This window comes from Sparus aurata, chromosome 20 (genome assembly GCF_900880675.1).
Source record: "Sparus aurata chromosome 20, fSpaAur1.1, whole genome shotgun sequence".
In the NCBI taxonomy this organism is placed as follows: domain Eukaryota; kingdom Metazoa; phylum Chordata; class Actinopteri; order Spariformes; family Sparidae; genus Sparus; species Sparus aurata.
In genome coordinates, this window is record NC_044206.1 from 19,672,925 (window position 1) to 19,696,333 (window position 23,409).

Consider the following 23,409-nt stretch of genomic DNA (forward strand, 5'->3'; position numbering starts at 1 on the left):
AGGCTGATGCGCACGCTGCGGCGGGCACAGGCTTTATAAACGCGCTGAGCGCCGGACAGAGCAGAAGACTGAAGGCACAGCTGACTGAACTCCAGGACCTCCTCGTCTCGTCTCCTCCTTCCTCCAGAGTCCAACCAGCCTAAACCAAAAAAAAGCGCTCCGACATGAACGGCCACTGCAACGGGACGATCAACGAGGGCTTCAGCGAGCTCATCATAGACAGCATGAAGTCCGCCGCGCACCGCAAGCACGAGACGTCCCGCAAAGAGGCCGAGGACAAGTCCCGCTTACCTGCGCTCGAGGCCGCCTACACCAGCATCCTCAGCGAGCTCGGGGAGGACACGGACCGGCAGGGGCTGCTGCGCACGCCGCTGCGCGCAGCCAAGGCCATGCAGTTCCTCACCAAGGGCTACCACGAGACCGTGGAGGGTGAGTGACAGGTGTCCTCTTCAGTGGGAGATGCTCGTGTGTCCTTAATGTGATGACGTCATGTTGGGTTTCATGTTTTGGAGGGATGTTGAATCACTTTTAATAGTTTGGGGTACTGAAATGTGTCGTTTTTAATGTTTGATGATAAGTATAAATGTAAAAAATCATCTTTTTCGTCCTTACGTATTATTCGTGGCATATTACAGCAGCTATGAAAGATGAAGAGGAGTTAAGAGAGGCAGCACTTAGTCAGTAAATCCATCAGTTGGTCTATACAGTGGTAACAATTGGGATTGTGTATGAGATGTGGCTCCTTTAAAGACATCTTTAAAGGATAAGTTCACCCAAAAAAATGAAAAAATCAAGTTACTGTCTGCTAACCCCAGATGCTGATGGGAAGTTTCACAGTCCACGAAACATTTCTGGAGCATTGCAGCAAAAGTAAAGAAAACACATAACATGGGTCCGTACAGCTCGTGAAAGCATGATCCATAAGTCTTCAGTAGCACCGAGATCCCGAATTGATTTGAAGAGTTGTTATTCACACACTTCAGAAAGTCAAAGTCTAAAAGTGTGAACCCCGTCTGATGTGGCTGCTCAAGCTCAGCCGTAGGTAACGTCTTCTCAAGTCAATCTTGGATCTCTGAGCGTCCAGAGAGGTGGAGACATTTTAAGAAACAAGTCGGGCGAGTAGACAGTGACTGCATTTTGATTTTGGGATGAACTGTTCCTTTAAATTATTTCATCAGCAATATCAAAAGTTGAGCAGCTCCAGCTTCACAACCATGAAGATATCTAAGTTTCCCATGACGTCACACTCGATCTTTAAAGTGAATCACATTTCTTTAAACGCGTGTTTATGTGTGTTTGCGCCCGCAGACATCCTGAACAACGCCATATTTGATGAAGACCACGATGAGATGGTGATTGTGAAGGACATAGACATGTTTTCGCTGTGTGAACATCACCTGGTGCCCTTTTTTGGCAAGGTAAGCCGTGATATGAGACTCAATATCTGTCTTTTGAGATGGTGATGCGCTCTTTTCCTGTTTTTAAAGGCTGCATTGCTGTAAAGCTAGGTGATTTTATGAACTGTTCTACTTGTTCTAATGCTTGCTTTCACTCACTAACTCATTATATCCACATTAGCTATGATTATTTATCAAAAATAGTAATTGGGTTAATATTTTGTGAAAGAGTCCTCGCATTTATTCAGCGCTTTGAGGGAGAATGATATTTCGTATCGCGATGCAACCTAAAAATATCGCAAATATTATCACGAGGTCCATGTGCATCAACCAAGAGATTTAATGCCAGTGCATGTTGAGTGTTTCTGGGTTCATGCGAGTGGGAAATCAAACTTAAAAATCCCCCAAAATGACCCGAAACACTGAGCAGGTTTGTGCATGTGGAAGTCGCTGTCCTGTGTTTCTGCATGTCAGCTGCTGTGTGTGTGTGTGTGTGTGTCTCTCTCTAAGCATTTGAATTGCTAATATTTACAATCCTTTGCTCCGATTATCTGACCTCTGCTTTGACTGACTGCCGTCTCTCTCCAGGTTCACATCGGTTACATTCCCAACAAAAAAGTGGTGGGACTGAGCAAGCTGGCGAGGTAACACACACTCACTCACTCGCACACACACTCAGATACACACATTCACATCAAACCCTCCTGCTGCCACTGTGGCTGTATGCTTCTGGTGTTAGTGCCGGGTGGCTGCGTTCTTCTGTTATCTCAGTGCATTGACCTGGAGGCTTAAGTCTAAGCCCAGCGGCCATCATCTGGTCCCCTCATCAAGCACACTCCCAGACACAAATCTAAACTCTATCCGCCCTCGAGCCATGAGAAAATCCCTTCGGACCTGTGGGAATCCGCAGTTATTATCACAGCCTCTCTGTCTGTCTCCTTCTGTCCCTTTTCCTAAAATATCACACCATCTCTGAGCACAAAACCCCCAGAATAACAGTAACAGAGTCGCCGGGGTTTTTTAGATGGACTCGCTGTTGTTGAATCTTGCACGACAGATCCAGAGAGTTCCGTAGGGTGAATCATTCACAGATGAAGGGTCGTGTACAGTTTGGATGTCCAGAGAAGAGGCCAGGGGTCACGGACTGATGCCAGTTTGTGTTTAACGACAGATTAATCATTAGGATCTGAGTCCTAATGTTGCTGCTGCTGCTGCTGAATTTATACTACAGAACAAACCAGTCATTTCTTGTCGCTGTAATATGAAATATTCATAAAATATGGGATGCCGGTGCAGATTTATCGCAGATCGTGAGCTCAGGATAAGTTCACGTTAGCTATGAAGTGGTTGAGTGCTAACATTAGCTAATGAGCTATGTTGTTCTAACTCGAAATATGACCAGATGTCCCTCCAGATATTGTACATATCATCATCTTTTCAGTTGCTGGTCAAGTGTCGAATTATAACAATTTGCCAGATTTCCCACATTCATACAACTCACAACGTAGAACACAGGCTCGATATAACAGTTTGCTTGTTATATGGAAACGTGTATTGCTAGCAGGCCTGTCAGACTGTACATCTTCTTGAAAAGCAAAACTTTCGATCACAAACAAAAGGTGAATCATGTGCTCTGCTTTGTGCTTCTCGTCTCTGCAGGATTGTGGAGATCTACAGTCGGAGGCTTCAGGGTAAGCGTCCAAAAGAAATGATTCACTACTGTCAGGCTTTGCACTTCTTGTCTAGTTTGCACATGCATTCAATTGCAGTCTGGATTCACACGTGGCGTACTTTCCTTTTTCCTTCAGTTCAAGAGCGTCTAACCAAACAGATCGCCATGGGAATATTAGAGGCTCTGCAGCCTAAGGGCGTAGCTGTGGTTATTGAAGCAGCGTGAGTACACACACACACACACACACACACACACACACACACACACACACACTACCTTCATCATCATCATCATCATCATCTGTATGATTTAAAGCTGCCTTAAACCTCACATGCTTTACTGCATATTCCCCTGTGATGTTTACAACTTTTTTCACCAATACTTTCAAACGTAAAGACCAGTAGCGGCTAATGTAGCCCCTGTAGGCTCAAGCAGAACTATAGAGAAGGCTACAAGGGTCTGGTTAGCTCACTTCTATCTCACTCCAAACGCCTGTGTTTTTGTCATTATCCATCCTGTCGTCAGTTCCAAAAGACACTGACTTTTTTCCGTGTATGTTAGATTGCTGGATTTCCCCTTTAAACACGTGTTCTGCAGGTCAAAGACCTTCCCAAAGCATGTCATCCGCTCCAGCTGCAAATCTGAGCCCTATTGTGTGTGTGTGTGTGTTTTGCAGGCACATGTGTATGGTCATGCGTGGCGTCCAGAAGATGAACAGCCGCACAGTGACGAGCACCATGCTGGGAGTTTACCTCGAGGACCCCAAAACTCGGGAGGAGTTCCTGACTCTTTCACAGCGCGTTTAACAAATGTTACATGCGCCATTCACTCCGGAGTGTCTGTATACTGTAGCACACACACACACACACACACACACACAAAGCTCTAGAGTAACAGTGGATCTGCATCTCAAGCAAACACATAACACAATAGGTGCTGTATGATGCAGGCTCCAAGCCACTCTGGGGCTTCACCTCAACACACTGAAGTCCTGCTGCAGAAATCCATCATATGAAATCACTGTGAGCTGAACAGGAAATATGCGACTCACTTTCTTGGTGCCTTTGGTCGATATTTTACAGTCTTACATGGCAATATTGTTGTTATAAAGTATGAACCCTGAGTGCAATGTTGTAACGTGACAAGATTTTCTCCTTTTTTTAAAAAAGAATGGGAAATTCATCAGAGCATTTGCACAGCTGTACGCCCTCGCTCGTTTTATTACCGTATTTAGAATTCGCCGATTTTGATTATTTAATCAAGCTTTATGTCATTTATAAATACGTTTATAACAATCTTTGTAATATACATACATTTTTAAGATACAAATCAAGTTCTATGAATCTATAGTGCAAAGATTAAATTAAATGATGTGCTGAATAGATTGTTTTGGTTTCCTAAATGACGACTGTAGCATGTATTTTGAAGATTCTCTGCTTTAATAAAATGATGGAAACATTATGAAGTGTGTGAATTTAACTTTGTGTGTGTAATGTAACCTGTAATGTGTATACACTGCTAAATGTAACCCAAACACGACAGCACAGCCACGGTTAGTGACAGGGCAATGAAAACATGCTAATAACGCTGACGTTAAAGGATGAGTTCACCCAAAAATGACAATTCAGTCTCAACCCCATGCTGGTGGAAAAGTCGGGTGGAACTTCACAGCAAAACAGCATTCTCCTAAACAGCTTAAGTAGACGTGGACTTGTTTTCAAATGTAAAAAAAAAAAACAATTAATCAAACTAAATGGCTTCTTACAGCTTGTCTGGTGTAATCCGAGTCTTTGAAAGCCCTAAGATTTGAAAAGACGTTATTTAAATCCTTTGTCAAACTCTTGGACTTGAAATAGGGTGCAAGCTAATGGGAATCAGATCATCTTGGCAGGTATTTGATAAACCAAAGTGCTTGAGAAACAGAAACTTTAACCTGATGACGGCGCTAGAGGAAATCAGGGGATCACTGAATGTCAGAACAATATATCCTGGGAACAAGAATGATTGTACCTAATTTTGCTCCAATCCAATTATTAGACGTTCAGATATATTTCACAGGAAAGGCAAAGTCAGGGGCTCAATAGGCTTTATTTTAACCCCCTTGAGACGTCACCCATCAGTTTGTAGATGACAGCCTCGATTTTTGCCAACGCCATCTTGGTTTTTTGTAGCCACAGGTGAGTGTATTGAGACAAGACTGGAGCTGTGGAGGATATCCTGATTGGATGTGACTGGGAACCCAATCACAACGTAGCCATGCCCTTGAACGCACCCTGCTTTATTGTATATTTTACTATAAATTGAACCATTATTGACTAAATGAACATCATGTTGTCTTGAAGGACACTTGAAACTAGCGATTCAGACAATAAACTCAATTGGGAACTATTCACTGAGGTAATAAATCAGGTGAGAAGTAGGGTCATTTTCTCATAAGCTAATGTACGATTGGACTAATTTTTGAAACCACTGTATCTGCCCCCTGCTGGCCATTACAAATACTGTAGTTTTAAGGCTTTACTCTCAGATCTGGACATTTTGACCATTCCTCATACAGACAGTGCCTCATCTCCTGGTGATCATTAATGTCTGTGCAAAACTTCCTAAAAAATGAATCCATAAACAGCATACACAGCGCATCATATTTACTATTGCTATGTAGTATGGACATAGACACAGCTATCACATTGAGCCTTGATATCATTTTGCATCCCTGTCAGACAGGTTTAAACAGAGATTTTATGCTGATGTCCCTGAATGTACCACAGCAGACTCAAGAGCAAAAGGGCAGTGACATAACAAGCAAACTAGAGCATTATACAACCAGTTGTCAACTAAAGTAGACGCATGTTCATTTTCATTTTGTATCTCTTATAGGAGCAGCTTACTCTACTTAACGCCTCACCCACACATTACCTAGTGTACATTACCCATTTGCTCTGGAGACTGGTGCTGTGTTTCATGCTGTGGTAAAACAGAGCAAATCAATAAAGAGACGTAAGTGTGTGCAGATGTGGTAAAAAGGCCTGAGGGAGTACAAGGCCTTTAAATATCAAAGGAGGAGCCTGTCGTCAGTGAACCTGTGACCTATAACCTCCATCTCTTACAGCAGGTGGGGGAGGGGAGGGAGCAGCGTATGCTGTGTTCAAATATGATTATGAAAGGGTAAACCAATTATTACAGGCATACATGACAAATATGGGTATGTTGTGCGTAAGAGGCTAAAATTGTCCCGTTTACAGCCTCGGGCAGAGGTGCAAAATAACCCCGTCAAATGTCCTCGTATAGAATGCTTTATTCACTCAAAAAATACATACAGACATAGAGAAATCAAAATCTAAAAAGCAGAGAATCAAGTCAAAGTATTGAATTTAAAATATACAAAAAATCTGCGAAACAGGTGATAACTGGTGGTGTGTTGAGAGACAACAGTGCTTCCCTGTTTACGGCCACTGTTCCAGTAGCATTATTTGTTATTACGGTGTATAATAGGAGGGCAAAACCACCTCAGAATCTCTCGCTTTCACAAAGGTGGGGGGGATGAACAGTTAACAGTTCAAGCCGTCAATGACAAGACGATATGGAAAGGTACTGAAAATGTGACAAGATGACATGCACCATTAGTCTCATCTTCACATCTGATGTTCACTCGCAGAACTGCCCTCGGATCGTCACGCTGTCACACTGATGTCTGTTTGTAGTTCTTGGTGTCCAAAACTTTCTTTCCACACATCGCGCAGATTCCTGGGAAGACGAAAACGGAGGGTAGAGAAAGAAAAGAGATGAAAAAACACCCGACTGATTGAAAAATGTAGCCAATCCATCTTTATAAATAAATGATAACATAATTTAAACGTGCTAGACATTGATAAACCTAGATTAGCCAATTGTTTTGGTCACTTGGGGGCACCCGGAATAAGCTTTGAGTTAAATTGACATTTTATCTGCTTATAAGGTTGTTAGTTTTTGAAGTTATTTTACGATTCCACGAGTTTTGGCCATAGTGTGGTGCAATAAGACCAAAGGAAACTCACTCTGATAAAACTTATCAGAATTTTAACTTGGTATGGAATGCAGCGTGAGAGAGTAAATACCTTTCTTGTATGCACAGCCCTGGCAGTAGTGTGATCCAGACTGATGAACTGAGCTCTTACAGATCCTGCAGGTGGCAAAGCCTGTCTTGCTGTAGGGGTCAAACCTGAAAGAGACGGAGACATCACAGATCCATGACTTGAGATCCAACAGCGTGTTTTTTTTTAAACATGCTGGCAGCTTAACGGAATACATGAGCATGGAATAATTAGAGTGAGGCAGTGTGACATTTTGTAGATAAAAACAGAGACACTCATTGGGATATTCCCTCACAAACAATCAAAGAACATTTGGATTTAGGGTCAGGCAATAGTGAGCCACTCACCTGGCTTTCTTAGAGGTCAGGAGCTTGTTTTCATTCAGCTTACGCCCACCACCCTCTGAATGAAAGAAGAGGGAAAAGAACTCTGTTAAACATTGTCATCAAAGTAATATAATAATCCCAATATGTCACATTTAAAAGGAAAAAAAAAAGCAATGACAAATAGTTCAATGTGAATATAATACGAAACAGCATCAAGCCACCAAGATGTAGCAGTAGATTAGATTAGTTTTAAGGGACAGAAACTTATGTATGCATGTCTTTTTTTTTAAAAACAAAAACAGAATGACAAAAAGGATCCATTTTTTACGTTAAACTGCTGGATAGTGGTAGCAAACTGAGACTGAAGGTGGAGACCTGACCATTTTGAAAAACTGCCCACTACTCTGTCAATCTACTCACAAATAATTAAACCACATGAAACTGTTTGTTTGTGTCCCTCAAAAAAGCAAAGACAGTCAATAGAAAACGAGTAAGGCTGCAAAGGTAATACGACTTGCCAACAACCTGGAGGGCACATGCAAGTATCCACAAGTTTATCAGATAGGCAATTTGATATGTTAAATATATCACTGATTTGTGAACATGCCTGTCATTTATTCAACATGGCCCTGAAAAGAGGGTTTCTTAGTCATTTACAGCCTGAATTTTACTATGAAGAGTCCTTGGCATACAAAGGTGTTATGACCCTAGAGGTCATGAATGTTTCTATTGCCTCTGTTTCAATAACCCTGTGTGTGATTGGTTGCAGGCGTGTTTGCGTGAGTTCAGATTGTCCAGGGAACTGATTGGTCCCTGCCTTGAAGCCAAGAGTTTAAGGGCCAGCTCCTGTTACTGAATAGAGATGGGAATTATGGCTCCTTCAGGAGATCCGGATCTTGGTGAGCCGTTCCTTTCAAAGAGCCATTCAAAAAACTGGCTCATTTAACTGATTTTCATATTTATTAAGTTTTAAGAAGCCAGCCTGGTGGTAACTAATTTTATCTTGGAAATAATCAGTGGGAGGTATGATTGGGTGAGATTTGGAACAAAATAATACAAAATTAGATATCCCACCAATATCTGATTTTGAATTATTCTGAAATATTGATTATAACCTCATTTGACATGTGTGGACTAGATTTTAAAGTCTGATCTGGATTCATTGTAAATATTTCACAAGGTTGCGCCATATCGCTCTGCTTTGACAGTGACATCACTATTTTGGATTTACCCTTTGTACAAATTGTTTTTATGTGTGTAAAGCTACCATGACTTGTTATTCATGCAACACCGTGACCTTAACACTTACAAATACATATTAAAAAACAAAGCAGGCTACAATGAATTTCCGTGCAAGACAGCTTTTAGTGCAGGGGGGCAGGGGCAAAGGCAGCGTGCACAACTCAGCTGGCGTCAGGCTACATTTGCATAACTAATAAGCTGCGCTCCTCCCCATGTAACTTCTCTGTCCCACTCAGGGAGAGGAGCAAAGGAGGAGCACACAGTGATATTAAAACAAAAAAAAGAAAGAAAAAAAAAAGAAGAACGGTTCCCTGCTGCGACTCGGTTCCCATCGTTCATGTTAACGAGCCGTTCAACAGAATCGGTTCGTTCGTAAACGTCACAACACTATTACTGATTAAAACCATTTAAAAATGCTTCGCTGCTGGTGGTGCTTGGAGGATGAGAAGAGGGGAGTCTCATTTTTATGTTGCGCCAGAGTTTCCCCAAGGCCCTCGTCGTAACAAAAGGTTTTGCCACTACGTCATTGTGTGTTTGTCTGGCTCGGCTTACGTTACGATTATAAAACCTGATCTTCTTTAAACACATACGGCATACTAAGAAAAATATTTAGCTAGGGTATGTACGCACTATAATTTACATGAAACACATATTTACACTGAATTTGTTTGTTTTTCTTGGTTCACCTGTTGTATTCCGTGCTCCATCCTTCCAGGTGTCAGGTGTGATAACTTTACCAAGCTTCTTCTCGCCTGAAATAATAAATAACAAAACATTTGTTGAGTAAATAACATCAATTTAACCAATAACATCATAAAACGTTGAGGTCAATAATGGCAGCAGTTAGCATAACAAAACGTTAGCTCTAGAAGACTCTCCAGCACAGACAGTGGGTTAGGTATGAAGATAGAGAGCATCAAAGCAGCGTGACACGTACACTTCTCACAAACCATCTTGGTTTAGGCGAGAGCTTTTCGACAGTTTGTCAAAATAACGCAAAAATGTTGCTAAATCCTAGCTTGTTCACTTGTTGTTTATAAACTTCCGGTCGTGACTTCCTCTATATTCCTCTCGCTCCCATGCTACAGATTGATTGGTCAAAACTGTGACAAGCTCAAATTTCATTGGCTGATACTAACGTCTGTCACGGGAAGTCCCGGTAAAACTTCACCGGCCTTCTGCGATTGGTTGGAGGAAACCTTTCACATCTGTAAAGCAAACGCCTACAAAATAATACTTCCTGTTTGCCGGACCTTTAATTCTTTCTTCAGAATAGAGGTCCAGTAGTATATACACAAAACATTCCCAAGGCATAAAGGTTTTTCTTCTTCTTTTTTTAAAAATAAATATATTCCAACTACGTGATACTGATTATAATTGTTCAGTTGCTTTTATTGATAGAAAAATACCACACACATGAAATAGTTATGCCATTGCAATCATAGCAGCTCTCTTAAAAACAGAAACACTAAATTAAACTAAATTAAATAAAAAAGATAAAAAAAACTAAATTTAAAACTTAAAAGTCAGTTCGTGTCAGCCTTGGGAGGTAAATGTAAGCACAGTTTAGAAGTGAAGCAAAAAATTAACCAAATCTTTACCTAATGAGTTTAAAGCATTTAAGATATCACAATCTAAATTAACCTGTATTCTCTTTTTGTATTCTTATTTCAGCAGAGCTGCATTTTCAAGGTGAACCACCTGACCTTTATTGTGAAAAACCAGCCGGAAGACAGTATCGCTCTATGTTTACGGAAGAGAGGTCACCGAGGCTCACCCATGGATTCAACCTGCTCTGCGCCTCGGTTACTAAATTAACATATTTAACTACTTTATTAGAATTTTTTCTCTCTTCTTAGTCTCGTGTTGTAGATAGGCACTTTATTCATAATGTGGGACCATGAAATCAGAGCCATGGCGTCCACTCATGCCATCATCGCCGCCTCGGTGTTCATGGCGACCGTCCTACCTGCGGTGCTGGTGCCGGGCTTCTCGGTGTACGGCACCCACCTGCTGTGGCTCTACTCGGTGTCCGCAGCGGTCACCGCGGTCAGTGTCGCCGTCTTCTGGCTGCTCGGCATCACACCGCCCACCAAGAAGCACACACTGGGCTACAAGGTGCTGACCTCCATTCATTGAGACTGTCGATGTAGCATCAGAGAGCTAACTGTGGCTAATAACTGTTTAATGTTGACAAATACTCTGAAGACTACTGCTAAATATTACAGGAGCGTGAAGAGTTCTTAGCAGCAGGAGCTACATAAAGTATGCAAATTCAAATGGTATTGATAATGATATTGAAATTTACCAACTTGTTGAACCTGAGTGAACGTGCGCCTCCAGACACCCTCATCCAAACATGACTATTTCACCAGAAAATGAACCTGCTAAACGCAAGAAATGTCAGATGTGATTACCAAAAGCTCTAGTCTTTACAATTTAACTTCGCTTTTGTATACATCACATGATTTATGTACATTAACTTCGCCTGTTCCTTTCTGCAGCTGTCCAGGTTGGTCCGTTCCTGTCTGTACTTCTTCCTGTCGTGCCTGTTCTTCCACACTGTGGTGGTTCTCTACGGAGCTCCGCTGATTGAGTGAGTAGCCGGTGATGCTCATGTCCTGTCCCTGTACGTATGTATGTATGTATGTATGTATGTATGTATGTATGTATGTATTATATAGAGATGTACCACAAAGTAAGAAATACATACATACATAGGATGGCGAGAGAGGATTTGTTGCTTCTTGTTGGTTTGCAGTGAGTTGTTTACTGAATAATTGATAATAATGATGTAATTAGCAGCCGACTACATACATTTTCATACTTGTGAGTTTATTTGGGCAATTTATATGCCATTTTTGAATTGAACGAGCAGATTTTCATTCAGTCTCTGTTTATATCCTGTATTTATTGGCTCCCAAAAAATGCTGTTTTGCCTCTACAAGATGTTTGTGTCACCTTAACTGTACCCCGAGCCTTTAATTCCTCATGTGTTTCAGATCCGCTGTGGAGACGTTCTCCCTGGCTGTGCTGCTGACCTCTCTGACCACACTGAGGTGTCTCTGTGTCCTCGGCCCCAGCGTCCAGGCCTGGATACGAGTGTTCAGTCGGCATGGGTGAGCCTAAAATCTACTTATCGTTTTCACCTGCTTCCTGTCCTTATGTCATAATGTTTTGCATGCTTTTGTCCAATAAATACATGGACTGGTCTTGATTTTTCTCTGTCTCCCGCTCCAGAGCCATGTCTGTGTGGGACACCTGTCTGCAGATCACGGTGGCCTGCACGGTGGTGGGAGCCTGGGTGGGAGCCTTTCCTATACCTCTGGACTGGGACAGGCCTTGGCAGGTTAGCAGACTCTGAAAATCCTCTCACACACTGTTGGAAGGACATTATTTTGCCTCCCTGATTAAGTTTTTTCTGTGAGCTTGAACAGTAAATCACTGGTTCACGCTTAACTGATCCGACCTGATCACAAGAAGATACATGTTTGTGAGATTTCATCGTGAGAGTAACGATATTTGTACTGACTTCCTTTTTTTTCCCCCTGTCATAGTTATTAGGAACACTTAATGTTTCGGGCTAACAGTAAATATAAATATGGGTTGTTCTAAGCTGCTTGTACAGGTGACCCATACAGACGTTCGTTTTTATTCATTTATTTATTCATTTTTCTGCTGAGGATGGCCTGAAAGAAACACATTAATGTCACACGCTTGAGTTTGGCTTTTGAATTACTGTATATTGTTATCTCTTCAGACCTCTAAAGGCATTAAAATGAGACAACTTAACAAGGGAGAATATTAAGGAATATTTTCTCTTTTATTTTTTGTCATCTCAACAGTTTCTCCACTGTTTCCTCAGCTTGTTTCCATTCCTCTTTAAACAGTATTGACCACAACCTCCACGAGAATGGAATTATAATTCAACACAGTAACCTTAAATCTTTCTCTTTATATAATGAATTCAATATTGTGGAATGGAAAAAGGAAAAGATTAAAATTATAATTGCAAAGGCTGTTCTCTGCAAGATGACTGGAGGAAAATGCAAATTAGAGTTAGACGGTGGTAATTGGAACATAAGTCTAATCGACACGGCTGCTGTACTTGTTGCTGTAGAAGATCCTCTTTATATTATCAGAACATTGCAAGTGCAGACATGCAAGTGTGAGTGAAGGTGTTAACATGTCGATTTGTTTAGCTCCTCTTGATCTATCACTGCACAGCCCGGTGCTATCTGACTGACTTGTCTTCTTTCCTGCAGGTTTGGCCTGTTTCCTGCAGCCTGGGCGCTATGATTGGTTACCTGACCGGGCTTGTTGCTGCTCCTGCTTGGATCCATTATCATCGCAAACAGCTCACGTACAAGTGCAAGTGATGGACAGACACATATGTGTGCGTGTGAATGTAGCCATGAGGCTATTTCTTGTATTCCTTTAACTTCGTACTGATTATTTATTGGGAAGATTTGGCTCCGTTTGTTGCCTGTAGGGAAGATGATTTTTGTATTAACGATTACTTTTTGAGCAGCATTATTTTGTACGCACGGAGGCTGAATATGTTCGAGAAGATTTTATGACATGAATAAACATTACTTCTTAAACAATCTGCACTTTTTTTGGGAATCATTTTTGAACTAATTATCTCCCCCAAGGTTATGTTTTTCCCCCGTGTCCCTTTGTTGGTCGATTGGTTGGTTTGTGACCAGGATTACGCAAAAACTATTGAATGAATTTCCACGAAACTTGGATGGAGGATGCGTCTCAGCCCAGAATAGACCCCAATAACTTTTGGTGTGAATCCAGATAAAGAGCTGGATCTAGCACATTCAAATGTTTTATCTGATACTGTTAGGGCTCGGTGGAGGTATGTGCTCTGCTGAGTGCTGTTCTAATTCACTAGTAGCTTGACACTTAAAAAGCCAAATGAATCTACTAGTGAATTAGTTATGAGCAAGACCTTGATTTGAAATAAGTAACATATTCTGAGCTAGAAAGACTTACTTTAGAGTTCTGTGGATTTAAATTGAGTGCTATTTACGGTGAATACCGCCCTATAAAGCCCACATTGGCTAAAGCAAATCAAAGGATAAGTTCATCCAAGATTGGAAATGAATTAATTATCTACTCAGCCCCATGCGGATGGAAAGTCGGGTTAAATTTATCCTTTAAGTTTGTGATTCATGTACAACAGCCTTCTTACTTAGTATAAATATGCAGTATTAAGGAGCTGACTGGGGAAAAAACTCTAGTTGATAGCCTAGATAAAAAGCCAGTTTGCTGCTAATATGTATGCTAATAAGCCACAAGTTAATGCGTTTCTTAATATAAACCTCTATTTTTTGTTAAAGGTTTAAATCAAAAACAGCTCAGACCTGTAGATGGTGCTGTTGGATCAGTTCCTCTGTGTGTGTGTGTGTGTGTGTGAGTGTGTGTGTGTGTGTGTGTGTGTGTTTGAACGAAGAGAAGAAATCGAGCCTCACTCATTTGCTCTCAAGTATTATGGTTGGTCGGCCATTTATTGAAAGATTCATGAGGGAAAGTTAGAAAGTTAAAGACAAAGCGTAGACGTACTGCAGAGTGTACTTTCTGACACACACACGCACACACACACACACACACACACACACAGACGTTGTTCTGCACCTGAAGCCGACTCCTGATGAATACTGTTCTTTTTTAAAGAACCATTAATCTTATTCCAGCTCTGTTTAAACCCCCCCCCCCCCCCTCTGCCGCTCTCATTCTCATTCCACCTTTTCACATCCTCGGGCAACCATATTGATTCACTTTCATTTTAGGGACATTAATTTTCCTCCTTTTTCGTGCCGCCCACATCCCCCTTGTTCTCCCCTCGCAGCCGGTAACTACGATGGAACTTGCATTTTCTGCATCGCAGTGTCAAATTGCAGATTAAACGAGGGACGCTGTTTCGCAGGCTGGACTTGCCTGGACACTCATAATACAACTTGAGTTATAATGCAAGAAGGCAGATTATATCAGTCATCCTTGCAGTGTGGGGTGAGAGGAGAGTTTCAGCACAAAGCCAGGGGGCAGGGCTGTCCATCCACCCTATGTTTCAAGTCTTATATAAGGTTGTTGCTGGGGAAAAGCTGAGAAAAATAGCCCGAAGGGAAAAAAAGAGAAAAAAAGAAAAAGACATTTAAAAAAAAAGAAAAAAAGCATACAAGGAGAGAGGGAATTTCAAAGCCTTTAAAGTGGCCCATGTGCACTTATAACATCAATCAGCACACCTTTTTCATGCCTCGATCACTCCCTCCATCTCTTTGATGAAATTCATTCTGACCTCACGCTGGTACCTCTATTACCCCTGTTCTCTGCGCTTTCTTTTCCTCTTTTTCTCCCACCTGAGCTCCGATACGTCATTACCTGTGGAGAGCAGTGGAAGTGGCGAAGTCGGGCCCCTCTGAGAGTAAAGGGTGTGATCTGTCTGATTTTCCACCTCTCAGTCAAGTAGTGTGAATGTACAAAGAGTTGTTTTTGTTCGTGCGCTCAATTCCACAGTTCCACGCGAGGAGAGACGAGCAGGAAGGCCGCTCGCTCACACGCTCAACAAAAGCCACTGCCTCGCAAATTGCTCTCCTTATCCAATCTCGGAGAACTTTATTTATTCATTATTTGTTCCCAGGCAGTGCTATTATCGCAGGGCATTGTCAGGAGAGGTAATTTGTCACTCGCCAACCCCTTCTCTCCCTCCTCCTCCCCCCCACCCGTCCTTTCCTGCCAGGCATTTGTTTTGTTTGCTGTTACGCTTCTGCATTGTTCCTCTGAGGCGAGAGAAACAGACAGAGTTGTGTAGTGGGAATTAAGATGCAATCCTCAACCCTCGCCTAAACTTAAACCGCGCTTAATCAGTATTTCTTTGTGGCACTGGATTAAATGACTCGTGCAACGCGCCGAACTCCATTAACACCCGGCTCTATACATCTCTTTTACCTTCCTTTGGATCATCTTGGCTTTATTGCCACGCGGATGAGATGTAAGGTTCAGCCTCACAGCTCTTCACATTGTTCCCGGCTGCAGCAGCCAGCTATTTTTCAGCGAGCAGATTCTCATTGACCCCCTCTACGCTTCCAGCCCAGCGCTGACAAAGCTGGCTAGTGAACGTGTAAGAAGGTAACAAGCCACATTTTTTTCTCCAGACTTGCGGGAGAGTACATCACAGGTCACAGCAGTGTGGGGTCGATTCAACCGCCGGCCAGAAATACGACACCGAGTAGATGCTAACTTAGGACAACTTAGTTTTGTCCACACACCAACACATGTTATGCTTTTGCAGATATCATGCAGGGCGCCACTCAAGAGCACGAGTACAAGGTAGTTTACCAAGCTTACATACTAACCAGTAACCACATTGATTTAAAAATGAAAACCTAAAAAGAAAAAACAAGAAAAAACAAGTTATTTAAGCTGCTGTTACCGTTCTTGGTCTCCATCATATTCCACCTTAATCCTGTTAGCCGAGGCAGCAGAGACGTTCACAGGTTAACCTTAACTTCTACCCTGATTTGTGCACTTTGATTGAAATAGAACAAAACACATCCTTCCCCGGTTTCTCTTCACAAGACAGACCTTATTAGAAAATGGTGTCATCGGTGCCCGCCCTGCAGTGGCTTGACTTTCAAAAACTACAGCCAAACATAAATGTGGGACATCGTCTAAATATGTGGGACATGAGACAAGGGATACAAAAGCTGTGCAGCCTCACATAAAGTGGGACACCTGGTCACCCTATTTTCATTTTTTTGTTTTTTGTTTTCTGAATTGTAATCCTTCAGATGGCAATGTATGTTTGTTGGTCCAAACTGAACTATATCAGGGCTGCATGGTCGCGCAGTGAGTAGCATTGGTACCTCACTGCAAGAAGGTCCTGAGTTTGATACCCGGCTGGGTGGAGCTCGCTGTACTGTTTGTTTGTGTGTGTTTTAAATGACAACAGCTCCAGCGACTTGGAAAAGTTAAGCAGATTTGTGGATCATGAAAAAAACTGGGATGGTTTGCAGAGAAATTTGTGCACAGACGCCGCTTGTAGGCCAATTGGCCATCTTCTGGGTTTTAATTGGTTAACTATCTTAGTTAGGTCAATGCACATCTGTGCCTGAGAGTTTTATAACATGTGTCTTCTTGTTTTGAAATCTAATACGACATCAACATCTTTGAAATATGTCCCACCCCAATCCCAACCAAACACAGGAACAAGAGAAGTAAACCTTTCGAGGGAAAAATAAATAAAATAAATCAAGTCATCCATTCTCTTACACATATATTTAATTTTTCTTTAAAAACTTTTAGTTATGATTCTCTTCGAAATCCTTTTTTCAGTTTTCAGTGATGGCAAGATTACACCGTGGAAAAATACAAATATATATGTCATTCACCCAACTAAATCAGGTAAAATAGTTACCATGGGAAATAAAACCCTACAGATCAACAGCCAAATTCGCTTAAAGCAGTTGCACTCAAGTTATTGAGAACACTTTAACAGTGTCAAGTGTTGATATAGGTTTCAGTTTTATGCCTCTTTAAAAGAAACTGCATGAGACTGCTGCAGTAAAGATCAGTCCTGGCTCGAGGCCTTTGAAGAAGAAGTCACTGCGGGGACACCGGAGCGAGTTAAAAGTGGACCGGGCTTCCAATGCAGCATGGAAGTGATGTTTGACGGTGGTTTTCCAATCACCTTTATAGATACCACACTTACTGCGCTTCTCAGTCTGAGAGGACCAACCGATCTTATCATAAAGGACAAAGTGGCGGGCGCTGAAGCTTCAGTAATAAACCTCAGTGGTGGTAAACACAGTCAGAGTGTGGAGGCAGCAGCGCGTCAGTAAATTACATCCGCATAGCGCAGAACTGACTTGAAAGTTGATTCAACAATCCTCTTTCTGCAAATCAAAAGAAAGCTCATTTCCATTCCGTATCTTTTGCCAAAGTTACGCCTCGCATGAGAAAATATTTTTGTCCTAATACACATTTTTTTTTACAACGTTCTTTTATAGACAGCAACTTTCCACAACTCTATCAGCAAATATTGATGAGGAGGCACTGCAGTCCCTGACAATAATTCTCCCTCTAATCATGAATGCTGCCTGGGTCCAATTATTAAACGGATAGACTGAAGAAATATAGAGTTGTGGACAGAATACAAATTGCAGAACTATGACGTTCAGAATATAATAGTTGTTGGATTGTTGGGTCTGTCCGCTGTGAATGTACTTTTGTTCCCTGATCTTCTCTGCACAATTTACCATATTCTACTTTGAATGCGCAATATGTCACCACTGCAGCTGGACAGAGCTGGCAAGAGAGAGTCGCGTGCAGAGCCCGAACTTCTGGAGGAATAAACACCTGCAGCAACGGCGGATTCTGCTCTGATCCAGAGCCGTTACTGAGAGGAAGAGCGCTCAGAGATTACTTAAAATTTTTCAGGATTAAAACAGTGGATTTATCTTCACTCCTGTTTATCATTCTGACTGCAGAAGCGGTCTGCAGAGGTGACCTCCATTGTGCCTACATGATATTACAGAAATGAAGAGGGAGAGAACCGGAGGCTCCGGCGAGTGCTGAGTTCAGTGGGAATTGACCTGAATTCAAACAGTAGTGTGGTAATTTGGCTGTTTGGGGCGAGAAATCCCTTAAATTATTAAAGGGAAAAACAGTAAATATTTGTAAATTAGTGCCTGGGGTAAACAGGATTTACCATTTTCTATTTTTAAATGTTTAGTTTGGGTCAGAATGTCCAACAATAATTAGGTCTGAAGCCAGTATACGTTGAAATATTTTGGTTCTGACTCCCCTTCGGTGGTTTTAGCAGTTTTCACATCGGACTGTGTCATATTTCTACCAAAAACGTACATGCCAATAATTCTAAATAATAGTAATTAAACAGTTATTACATCAAAATTCAACACTAGGAGTTCCTCGTGGTGCGAGGCATTGACATCTTCCCCCCCTTACACATCTGGTGCTGCTGGGAGGGGATGTCAGTATCTGTAAAGAGAGATGACATTTAAAATTTTCCTCCAGCAAGTCACACCCATCCTCCTCCATGTAACAACCTTCTTCTCACACTCTCATCCTCCCCCTCCTCACACCCGTCTTGTTTCCTGTGTATGTTTCTCCTTTTGCCCCAGCTTCCTGTCTTTGCATACCCCCCCCCCCGCACCCCGCACCCCGGGTGCGTGCTTCATTAACAGTTGGAGTGCTGCGTTATTGAGGGATAAACATGTTATTGCAGAGCTCTCGTGTCTCTTCTGTCAGGTCTAAGAGCGTCCACAAAGGGGTCTATTGTTACTGAGGGATGCTCAAGTGTGCTGTCGTGACGCAGCAGGGATGAGGGAGATGGAAGGGAGGAATCAAGGGGCTGCTGAAGTATTCCTCGATGCAAAGCAGATACGAGGTTTATCAGCAAAACAAGATAGAAAAGGGATTCCTCAAAAACATTCAAGGGATCATTTCCTCAGATAGGTTACTAAGTTGTTCTGGAGGTCTTCTCAAGGGGTCACAAATGATATCTTTGGGGTTGAGAGATTTTTAGCCACACTTGCTGAAGGGATGGTACGGTCGGCCTTTGATTCAGACAGAAATATCTTGGCAGCCGTTGCATGGATTGCCATGAAGTTTTGTGACATTCATAATCCCCAGAGGATGAATCCTGACCGACTGCGGCAATCCTTTAACTCTTCATCTATTGCCTAATTTTCCACAGACTGACATTCAGAAACCTTAAACCTGAGTACAACAAGATGGACCGTCAGCTTGAGCCTTTAGCTAGAGATTGTTCGCCTGCGTTTACAACACCAGTTGATTAAAGATGCATCACACGGTATTTTGCACTAACAAACACTGAAGCGACGTGTCCACAAACAGAAGTTGGCCCGAACTGCTTGTAAAATCGATTTAATGAGATGCAAATAAGAAAGAAGCGCTTATAATCAAAATATTCCACACGTTTCACAGCTGCTGATCTTGGATTTTGAGGTTGGGGTTGTTGGCTCTCTGAGCAGTGTTCCAGCTGCGAGTGCCGACTGGGTCACACCAATTGCTGTGCCCCCTTTTAGGAAATTGGCATGAACGCAAACACCCACTTCACCTTCAGGCCGAATTTCAACTTCCTATGGAGAAAAGCATAGCTGCCAAAAGGTGCACATTTTTTTGTGGACCAACTGATGAAGAATGCACCTTTTCCATTGTAAGAAAATATAGATTTTAACAGGAGCATTCTAGGGTTTTTGAATCACAGAGGAAAACTTTGCTCTCATTTGATTGTTGAAATATCAGAAATCTTTACTGTCTAAAAACATATCTAAATGAAACCAGCATGAACACCAGTGCCTGCAATTCATCTACACATGCAAGCTGTGAAGCTCAATTGGTCTACAAGGTCTTAAAGTCTTTTCTAATTTCCAGATAGACAGTTGCACAAAAATAAAGACCCCTGAGCCCTGGAGTCCTGTTTCCATGGTAACACTAACATATCTGCTAGCAACAAACCAAAGAGGAGAGCTTGGCTCGATTGTGATTTGAGAATGATGTGGAAAAAGCAATGAATAGGTCAAGGTAAAGGTTTACATGTATATATCTTATTATTCTCCTGTTGATTGAACCATTATTCAACAAGGCACATGAACTGTTTCTGGCGTGGACATAATGGAGCTTCACGCCTAATAGGCCGAGTGTATTGAGCTGTAAGTGTATTTATTTGCCTAGATTACATGGGAAGTTATGACTGAAAAGGATTCAAAAAAGTCAGCACGCTCTCTGTCTCCCCTGTTCTGTCGCATTTTGAGGGTTTTCTGCCTTCAGTTTGGTCTTCAGGAGTGAAACATTCGAGCAGATTGATTGAGGTCATGGGCCTGACCTACATACGCTCAACTGTCTGGCCATGAAAAAAAAAAAAAACCTCATTGATTGCTTTGGGTGTGTGTGCGTGCGTGTAGGATTGCTGTCCTGCTGCGCTGGCCTCAAATTGGGAACCACACTGAATTTAAAGTGAAGCCGAGTATGAGGTTTAAAGGCAGCAGCACAATGACACAATGACCTCACTACACGTGCGTACGTGCCATGCGACGTGGTCGTGCTGTGTTGCTACTTGATTACAGCACCAATCAGTTAAATCAGTGGAGGCCACTTCGTGTGAGTGGTCACGTGACCCTGACCCCTCACTGCACCATCTCTGATTATCGGACTCATTTGGCTATTTATAAAACAAAACAAACAAAATAACTATTCATTCTCATTTCATTTATAACGCTACAACCATTTCATTGTATTTTGTATATATTTCAGATTGTATACTTTACTATTTTTATTATTTATTTGTATTTTATTGTCTACTTTGATATTTTATTTTATTTTAATGTCTACTTTAATATTTTATTTTTATTTACATCTTCATCTTTATCGCTGGTTTCCGTTCATGCTGTATTTCTATTTCTACTTTGCACGGAGCATTGGAACAAAAAAACAATTTCCCTCCGGGGATTAATAAAGTATTCTGAACCTGAATCTGAATCTGAATCTGGATACGAGCACACAGAAGACGCGAGGGCAAGTTTTAACCCTCATGTTGTGTTCGTTTCATATTAAACAATTTTGTGTTCCCGGTCAAAAATTACCGTTCCATTTAAACCCATCATAAAAACTGTATAATACATATATTATCACTTCTTGTTGTGTTAGATCTTTTTATCAACTTCAGTTCTTGTGAACATTACAAGTTTTGAACTTGTTATTTATGGCCTGTATACCTCACTGATCTGAGCGTATACATCTTGAATTCGAGTTCTAAAAAGCATCATTTCTGGATTATTTTGACTATAAAAAATAATCAGATGAAACATAGTGTATTGTTTATCACAGACTACTTAGGGTCAAAGTTACCAAGGACATTTGTTTTGAAACCATAAATTAATTCTTGGTCTGGATTATATTCTGTGTCGTCTTCATCTTCTGACACTTCCTCCTCTAATCCATCCTCACTGTCAGTTTCCTGGCCTCTCTCCTCCTCACCAGTGTGGTGATCACATATGTAATCAATAGCCTCACTTATGGTATATCGACGTGCCATGGTGCTGCCACACAATGAACTGTGAGCAAGGCCTCAAAAAAGCATTTATATAGGCTACCAAAGCTGCGAGAAAAGTTCAATATTATTGAAACAATGTTCCAACAACTTTCTGAGAACAGGTGTTGTTCCCGCGGGAGAGAGACTCTACTGGGCTAAGGTTCCCGTGGTGGTTGCCTGGGAACCAAGGTGTGTGTGTGTGTGTGTGTGTGTGTGTGTGTGTGTGTGCATGTGTGTGTGTGTCTATATGACAAATGAAGATGTACCTGAAATCAGTTTTTTACACTAATTGTAGTCTCCACTATTCATTTCTAATGACCAAGAGTGTACAAAAGTTGAATAAAATACACAAAATTGTATGCAAATAAATGCTATTTATTTTGTGTGTTGAAATCCTCTTTGTGGACAAGGTCATGGACTCTTAGGTCAGTCTGATCAAATTAAGTACATTTAAAAGATAAAACTTTTAAATCGGACAGATTTGACCGGAACACAACATAAGGGTTAAACAAACCACACACTCCAACCAATTGACCATGGTTGTCTTAAAGTGTGATTAAAGCATTTGACACGTCCAGTGCAGCAGCCTATTGTGGCATAACTGATGATCATGGCAGCGACAGAAGTAAATGGGGTCTATTCTGTGCAGAGACCGCTCAGTAGTTTTTGTGTAATCCTGCAGGCAAACCAACAAATGGACACGGGTGAAAACGTAACCTCCTTGGCGGCGACGATGAAGTTGCAAAAGACAAATAACGCAAACACGTCAAGGCAAGAGACACTGCGATCGTCTTCTGTGCTCAGCAGCTTGATGTGGGACTGCCAGCTCGTCTGTCTGAAACAACCTCCCTTCCTCCCTCCTTCTGAACTCAGCGTGAAGCATCTGACATCACACCAGGGCCCACACATATAAATACTGTATGAGACAGTACTTAAGCCAAGTGAGCAGCAGCTATGTTCCAGACCGGGTGTCTCCATCATGCTTGCTCTCTCTTTCTCTCTTGCACACACGTCTATCACTGCACTACTTCCTGTTGATGGCCGTGAGCATAAAGAGATCTTTACATCCCCGCTTCTATTTTAGCATTGAAAGCAGCTTGGAGGGATGCTGCAGCTCTCCAGCCTATACATAATTTCATACATGATGTCCATGCATCCGTGGGTTGATTGGCAATAATGACACCTTCACTACAGGAAGTGCTATTTCAGGGACTGGAGCCACATTTTCAATGGCAGCAATGTTCACCAAGGAGCAGGAACATTTGGAGGAACTGCGTTTCCACAACGGAGACCCTGGTCTAAATGAAGTAACAGGAAGATTGATGCATACACCAGAAACTCACTGCTTGTGGGGTTGTTTCTGATTGGTTGGATTCTCGTGGCATTTTATTTCAGCCACCATTTTTTTTTAAAACTGAAGCTGCAAACCAGTTTGTATTTTGTTCATCGGTCTTCCAGTCATCAACATGAATATCACCAATAAAGAAAAGGATTAGGGTCAGAATTCTGACTTTTTTCCCCTCATTTGTCATAATTCTAAGAAAAAGTCAGAATTTGTACTTTTACAGCGGGCCTAATCCTTCTTTGTACATCATTGTTGGACAGTAGCGAGCATAAA

The 23,409-nt window shown here is 41.8% G+C and overlaps 3 protein-coding genes across 4 annotated transcripts; 2 read left to right on the forward strand and 1 right to left on the reverse strand.

Annotated features, from left to right (window-relative positions):
• Nucleotides 1–31: 31 nt before the first annotated feature.
• gch2 (GTP cyclohydrolase 2) lies at nt 32–14,339 on the forward strand. Of its 2 annotated transcripts, XR_003981966.1 has the most exons (7): nt 32–429; nt 1,309–1,418; nt 1,986–2,041; nt 3,057–3,088; nt 3,206–3,290; nt 3,746–3,949; nt 14,311–14,339. XR_003981966.1 is itself a non-coding variant. In XM_030401201.1 (6 exons), exons 1-6 carry the CDS (start codon nt 165–167, stop codon nt 3,873–3,875), a joined length of 678 nt encoding a protein of 225 aa, XP_030257061.1. In that variant the 5' UTR covers nt 32–164; the 3' UTR covers nt 3,876–4,530. The 2 variants fall into 2 exon arrangements, 1 of the variants encoding a protein (XP_030257061.1); XM_030401201.1 differs by lacking the exon at nt 14,311–14,339 and having other exon boundaries at nt 3,746–4,530.
• cript (cysteine-rich PDZ-binding protein) lies at nt 6,347–9,805 on the reverse strand. Its single transcript, XM_030401203.1, has 5 exons — nt 9,645–9,805; nt 9,394–9,459; nt 7,487–7,541; nt 7,164–7,267; nt 6,347–6,813 (listed from the first exon to the last, which is right to left on the reverse strand). The coding sequence occupies exons 1-5, from the start codon at nt 9,658–9,660 to the stop codon at nt 6,749–6,751; spliced, it is 306 nt and encodes a 101-aa protein (XP_030257063.1). The 5' UTR covers nt 9,661–9,805; the 3' UTR covers nt 6,347–6,748.
• Nucleotides 10,436–13,314, forward strand: pigf (phosphatidylinositol glycan anchor biosynthesis, class F). Its single transcript, XM_030401202.1, has 5 exons — nt 10,436–10,825; nt 11,212–11,303; nt 11,710–11,826; nt 11,948–12,056; nt 12,973–13,314. Exons 1-5 carry the CDS (start codon nt 10,598–10,600, stop codon nt 13,084–13,086), a joined length of 660 nt encoding a protein of 219 aa, XP_030257062.1. The 5' UTR covers nt 10,436–10,597; the 3' UTR covers nt 13,087–13,314.
• Nucleotides 14,340–23,409: the final 9,070 nt, after the last annotated feature.

Excerpts from the sequence above, each read along its gene's own strand:
- gch2 (XM_030401201.1), top strand. The coding sequence starts at position 165 with ATGAACGGCCACTGCAACGGGACGATCAACGAGGGCTTCAGCGAGCTC. Across the intron at positions 2,042-3,056 it reads GGACTGAGCAAGCTGGCGAG|GATTGTGGAGATCTACAGTC; the intron begins GTAACACACACT and ends TCGTCTCTGCAG. Across the intron at positions 3,291-3,745 it reads GCTGTGGTTATTGAAGCAGC|GCACATGTGTATGGTCATGC; the intron begins GTGAGTACACAC and ends TGTGTTTTGCAG.
- pigf (XM_030401202.1), top strand. The coding sequence starts at position 10,598 with ATGTGGGACCATGAAATCAGAGCCATGGCGTCCACTCATGCCATCATC. Across the intron at positions 10,826-11,211 it reads AGCACACACTGGGCTACAAG|CTGTCCAGGTTGGTCCGTTC; the intron begins GTGCTGACCTCC and ends TCCTTTCTGCAG. Across the intron at positions 11,827-11,947 it reads CGAGTGTTCAGTCGGCATGG|AGCCATGTCTGTGTGGGACA; the intron begins GTGAGCCTAAAA and ends CTCCCGCTCCAG.
- cript (XM_030401203.1), bottom strand. Across the intron at positions 7,268-7,486 it reads CTGACCTCTAAGAAAGCCAG|GTTTGACCCCTACAGCAAGA; the intron begins GTGAGTGGCTCA and ends CGTCTCTTTCAG. Across the intron at positions 6,814-7,163 it reads GGGCTGTGCATACAAGAAAG|GAATCTGCGCGATGTGTGGA; the intron begins GTATTTACTCTC and ends TCGTCTTCCCAG.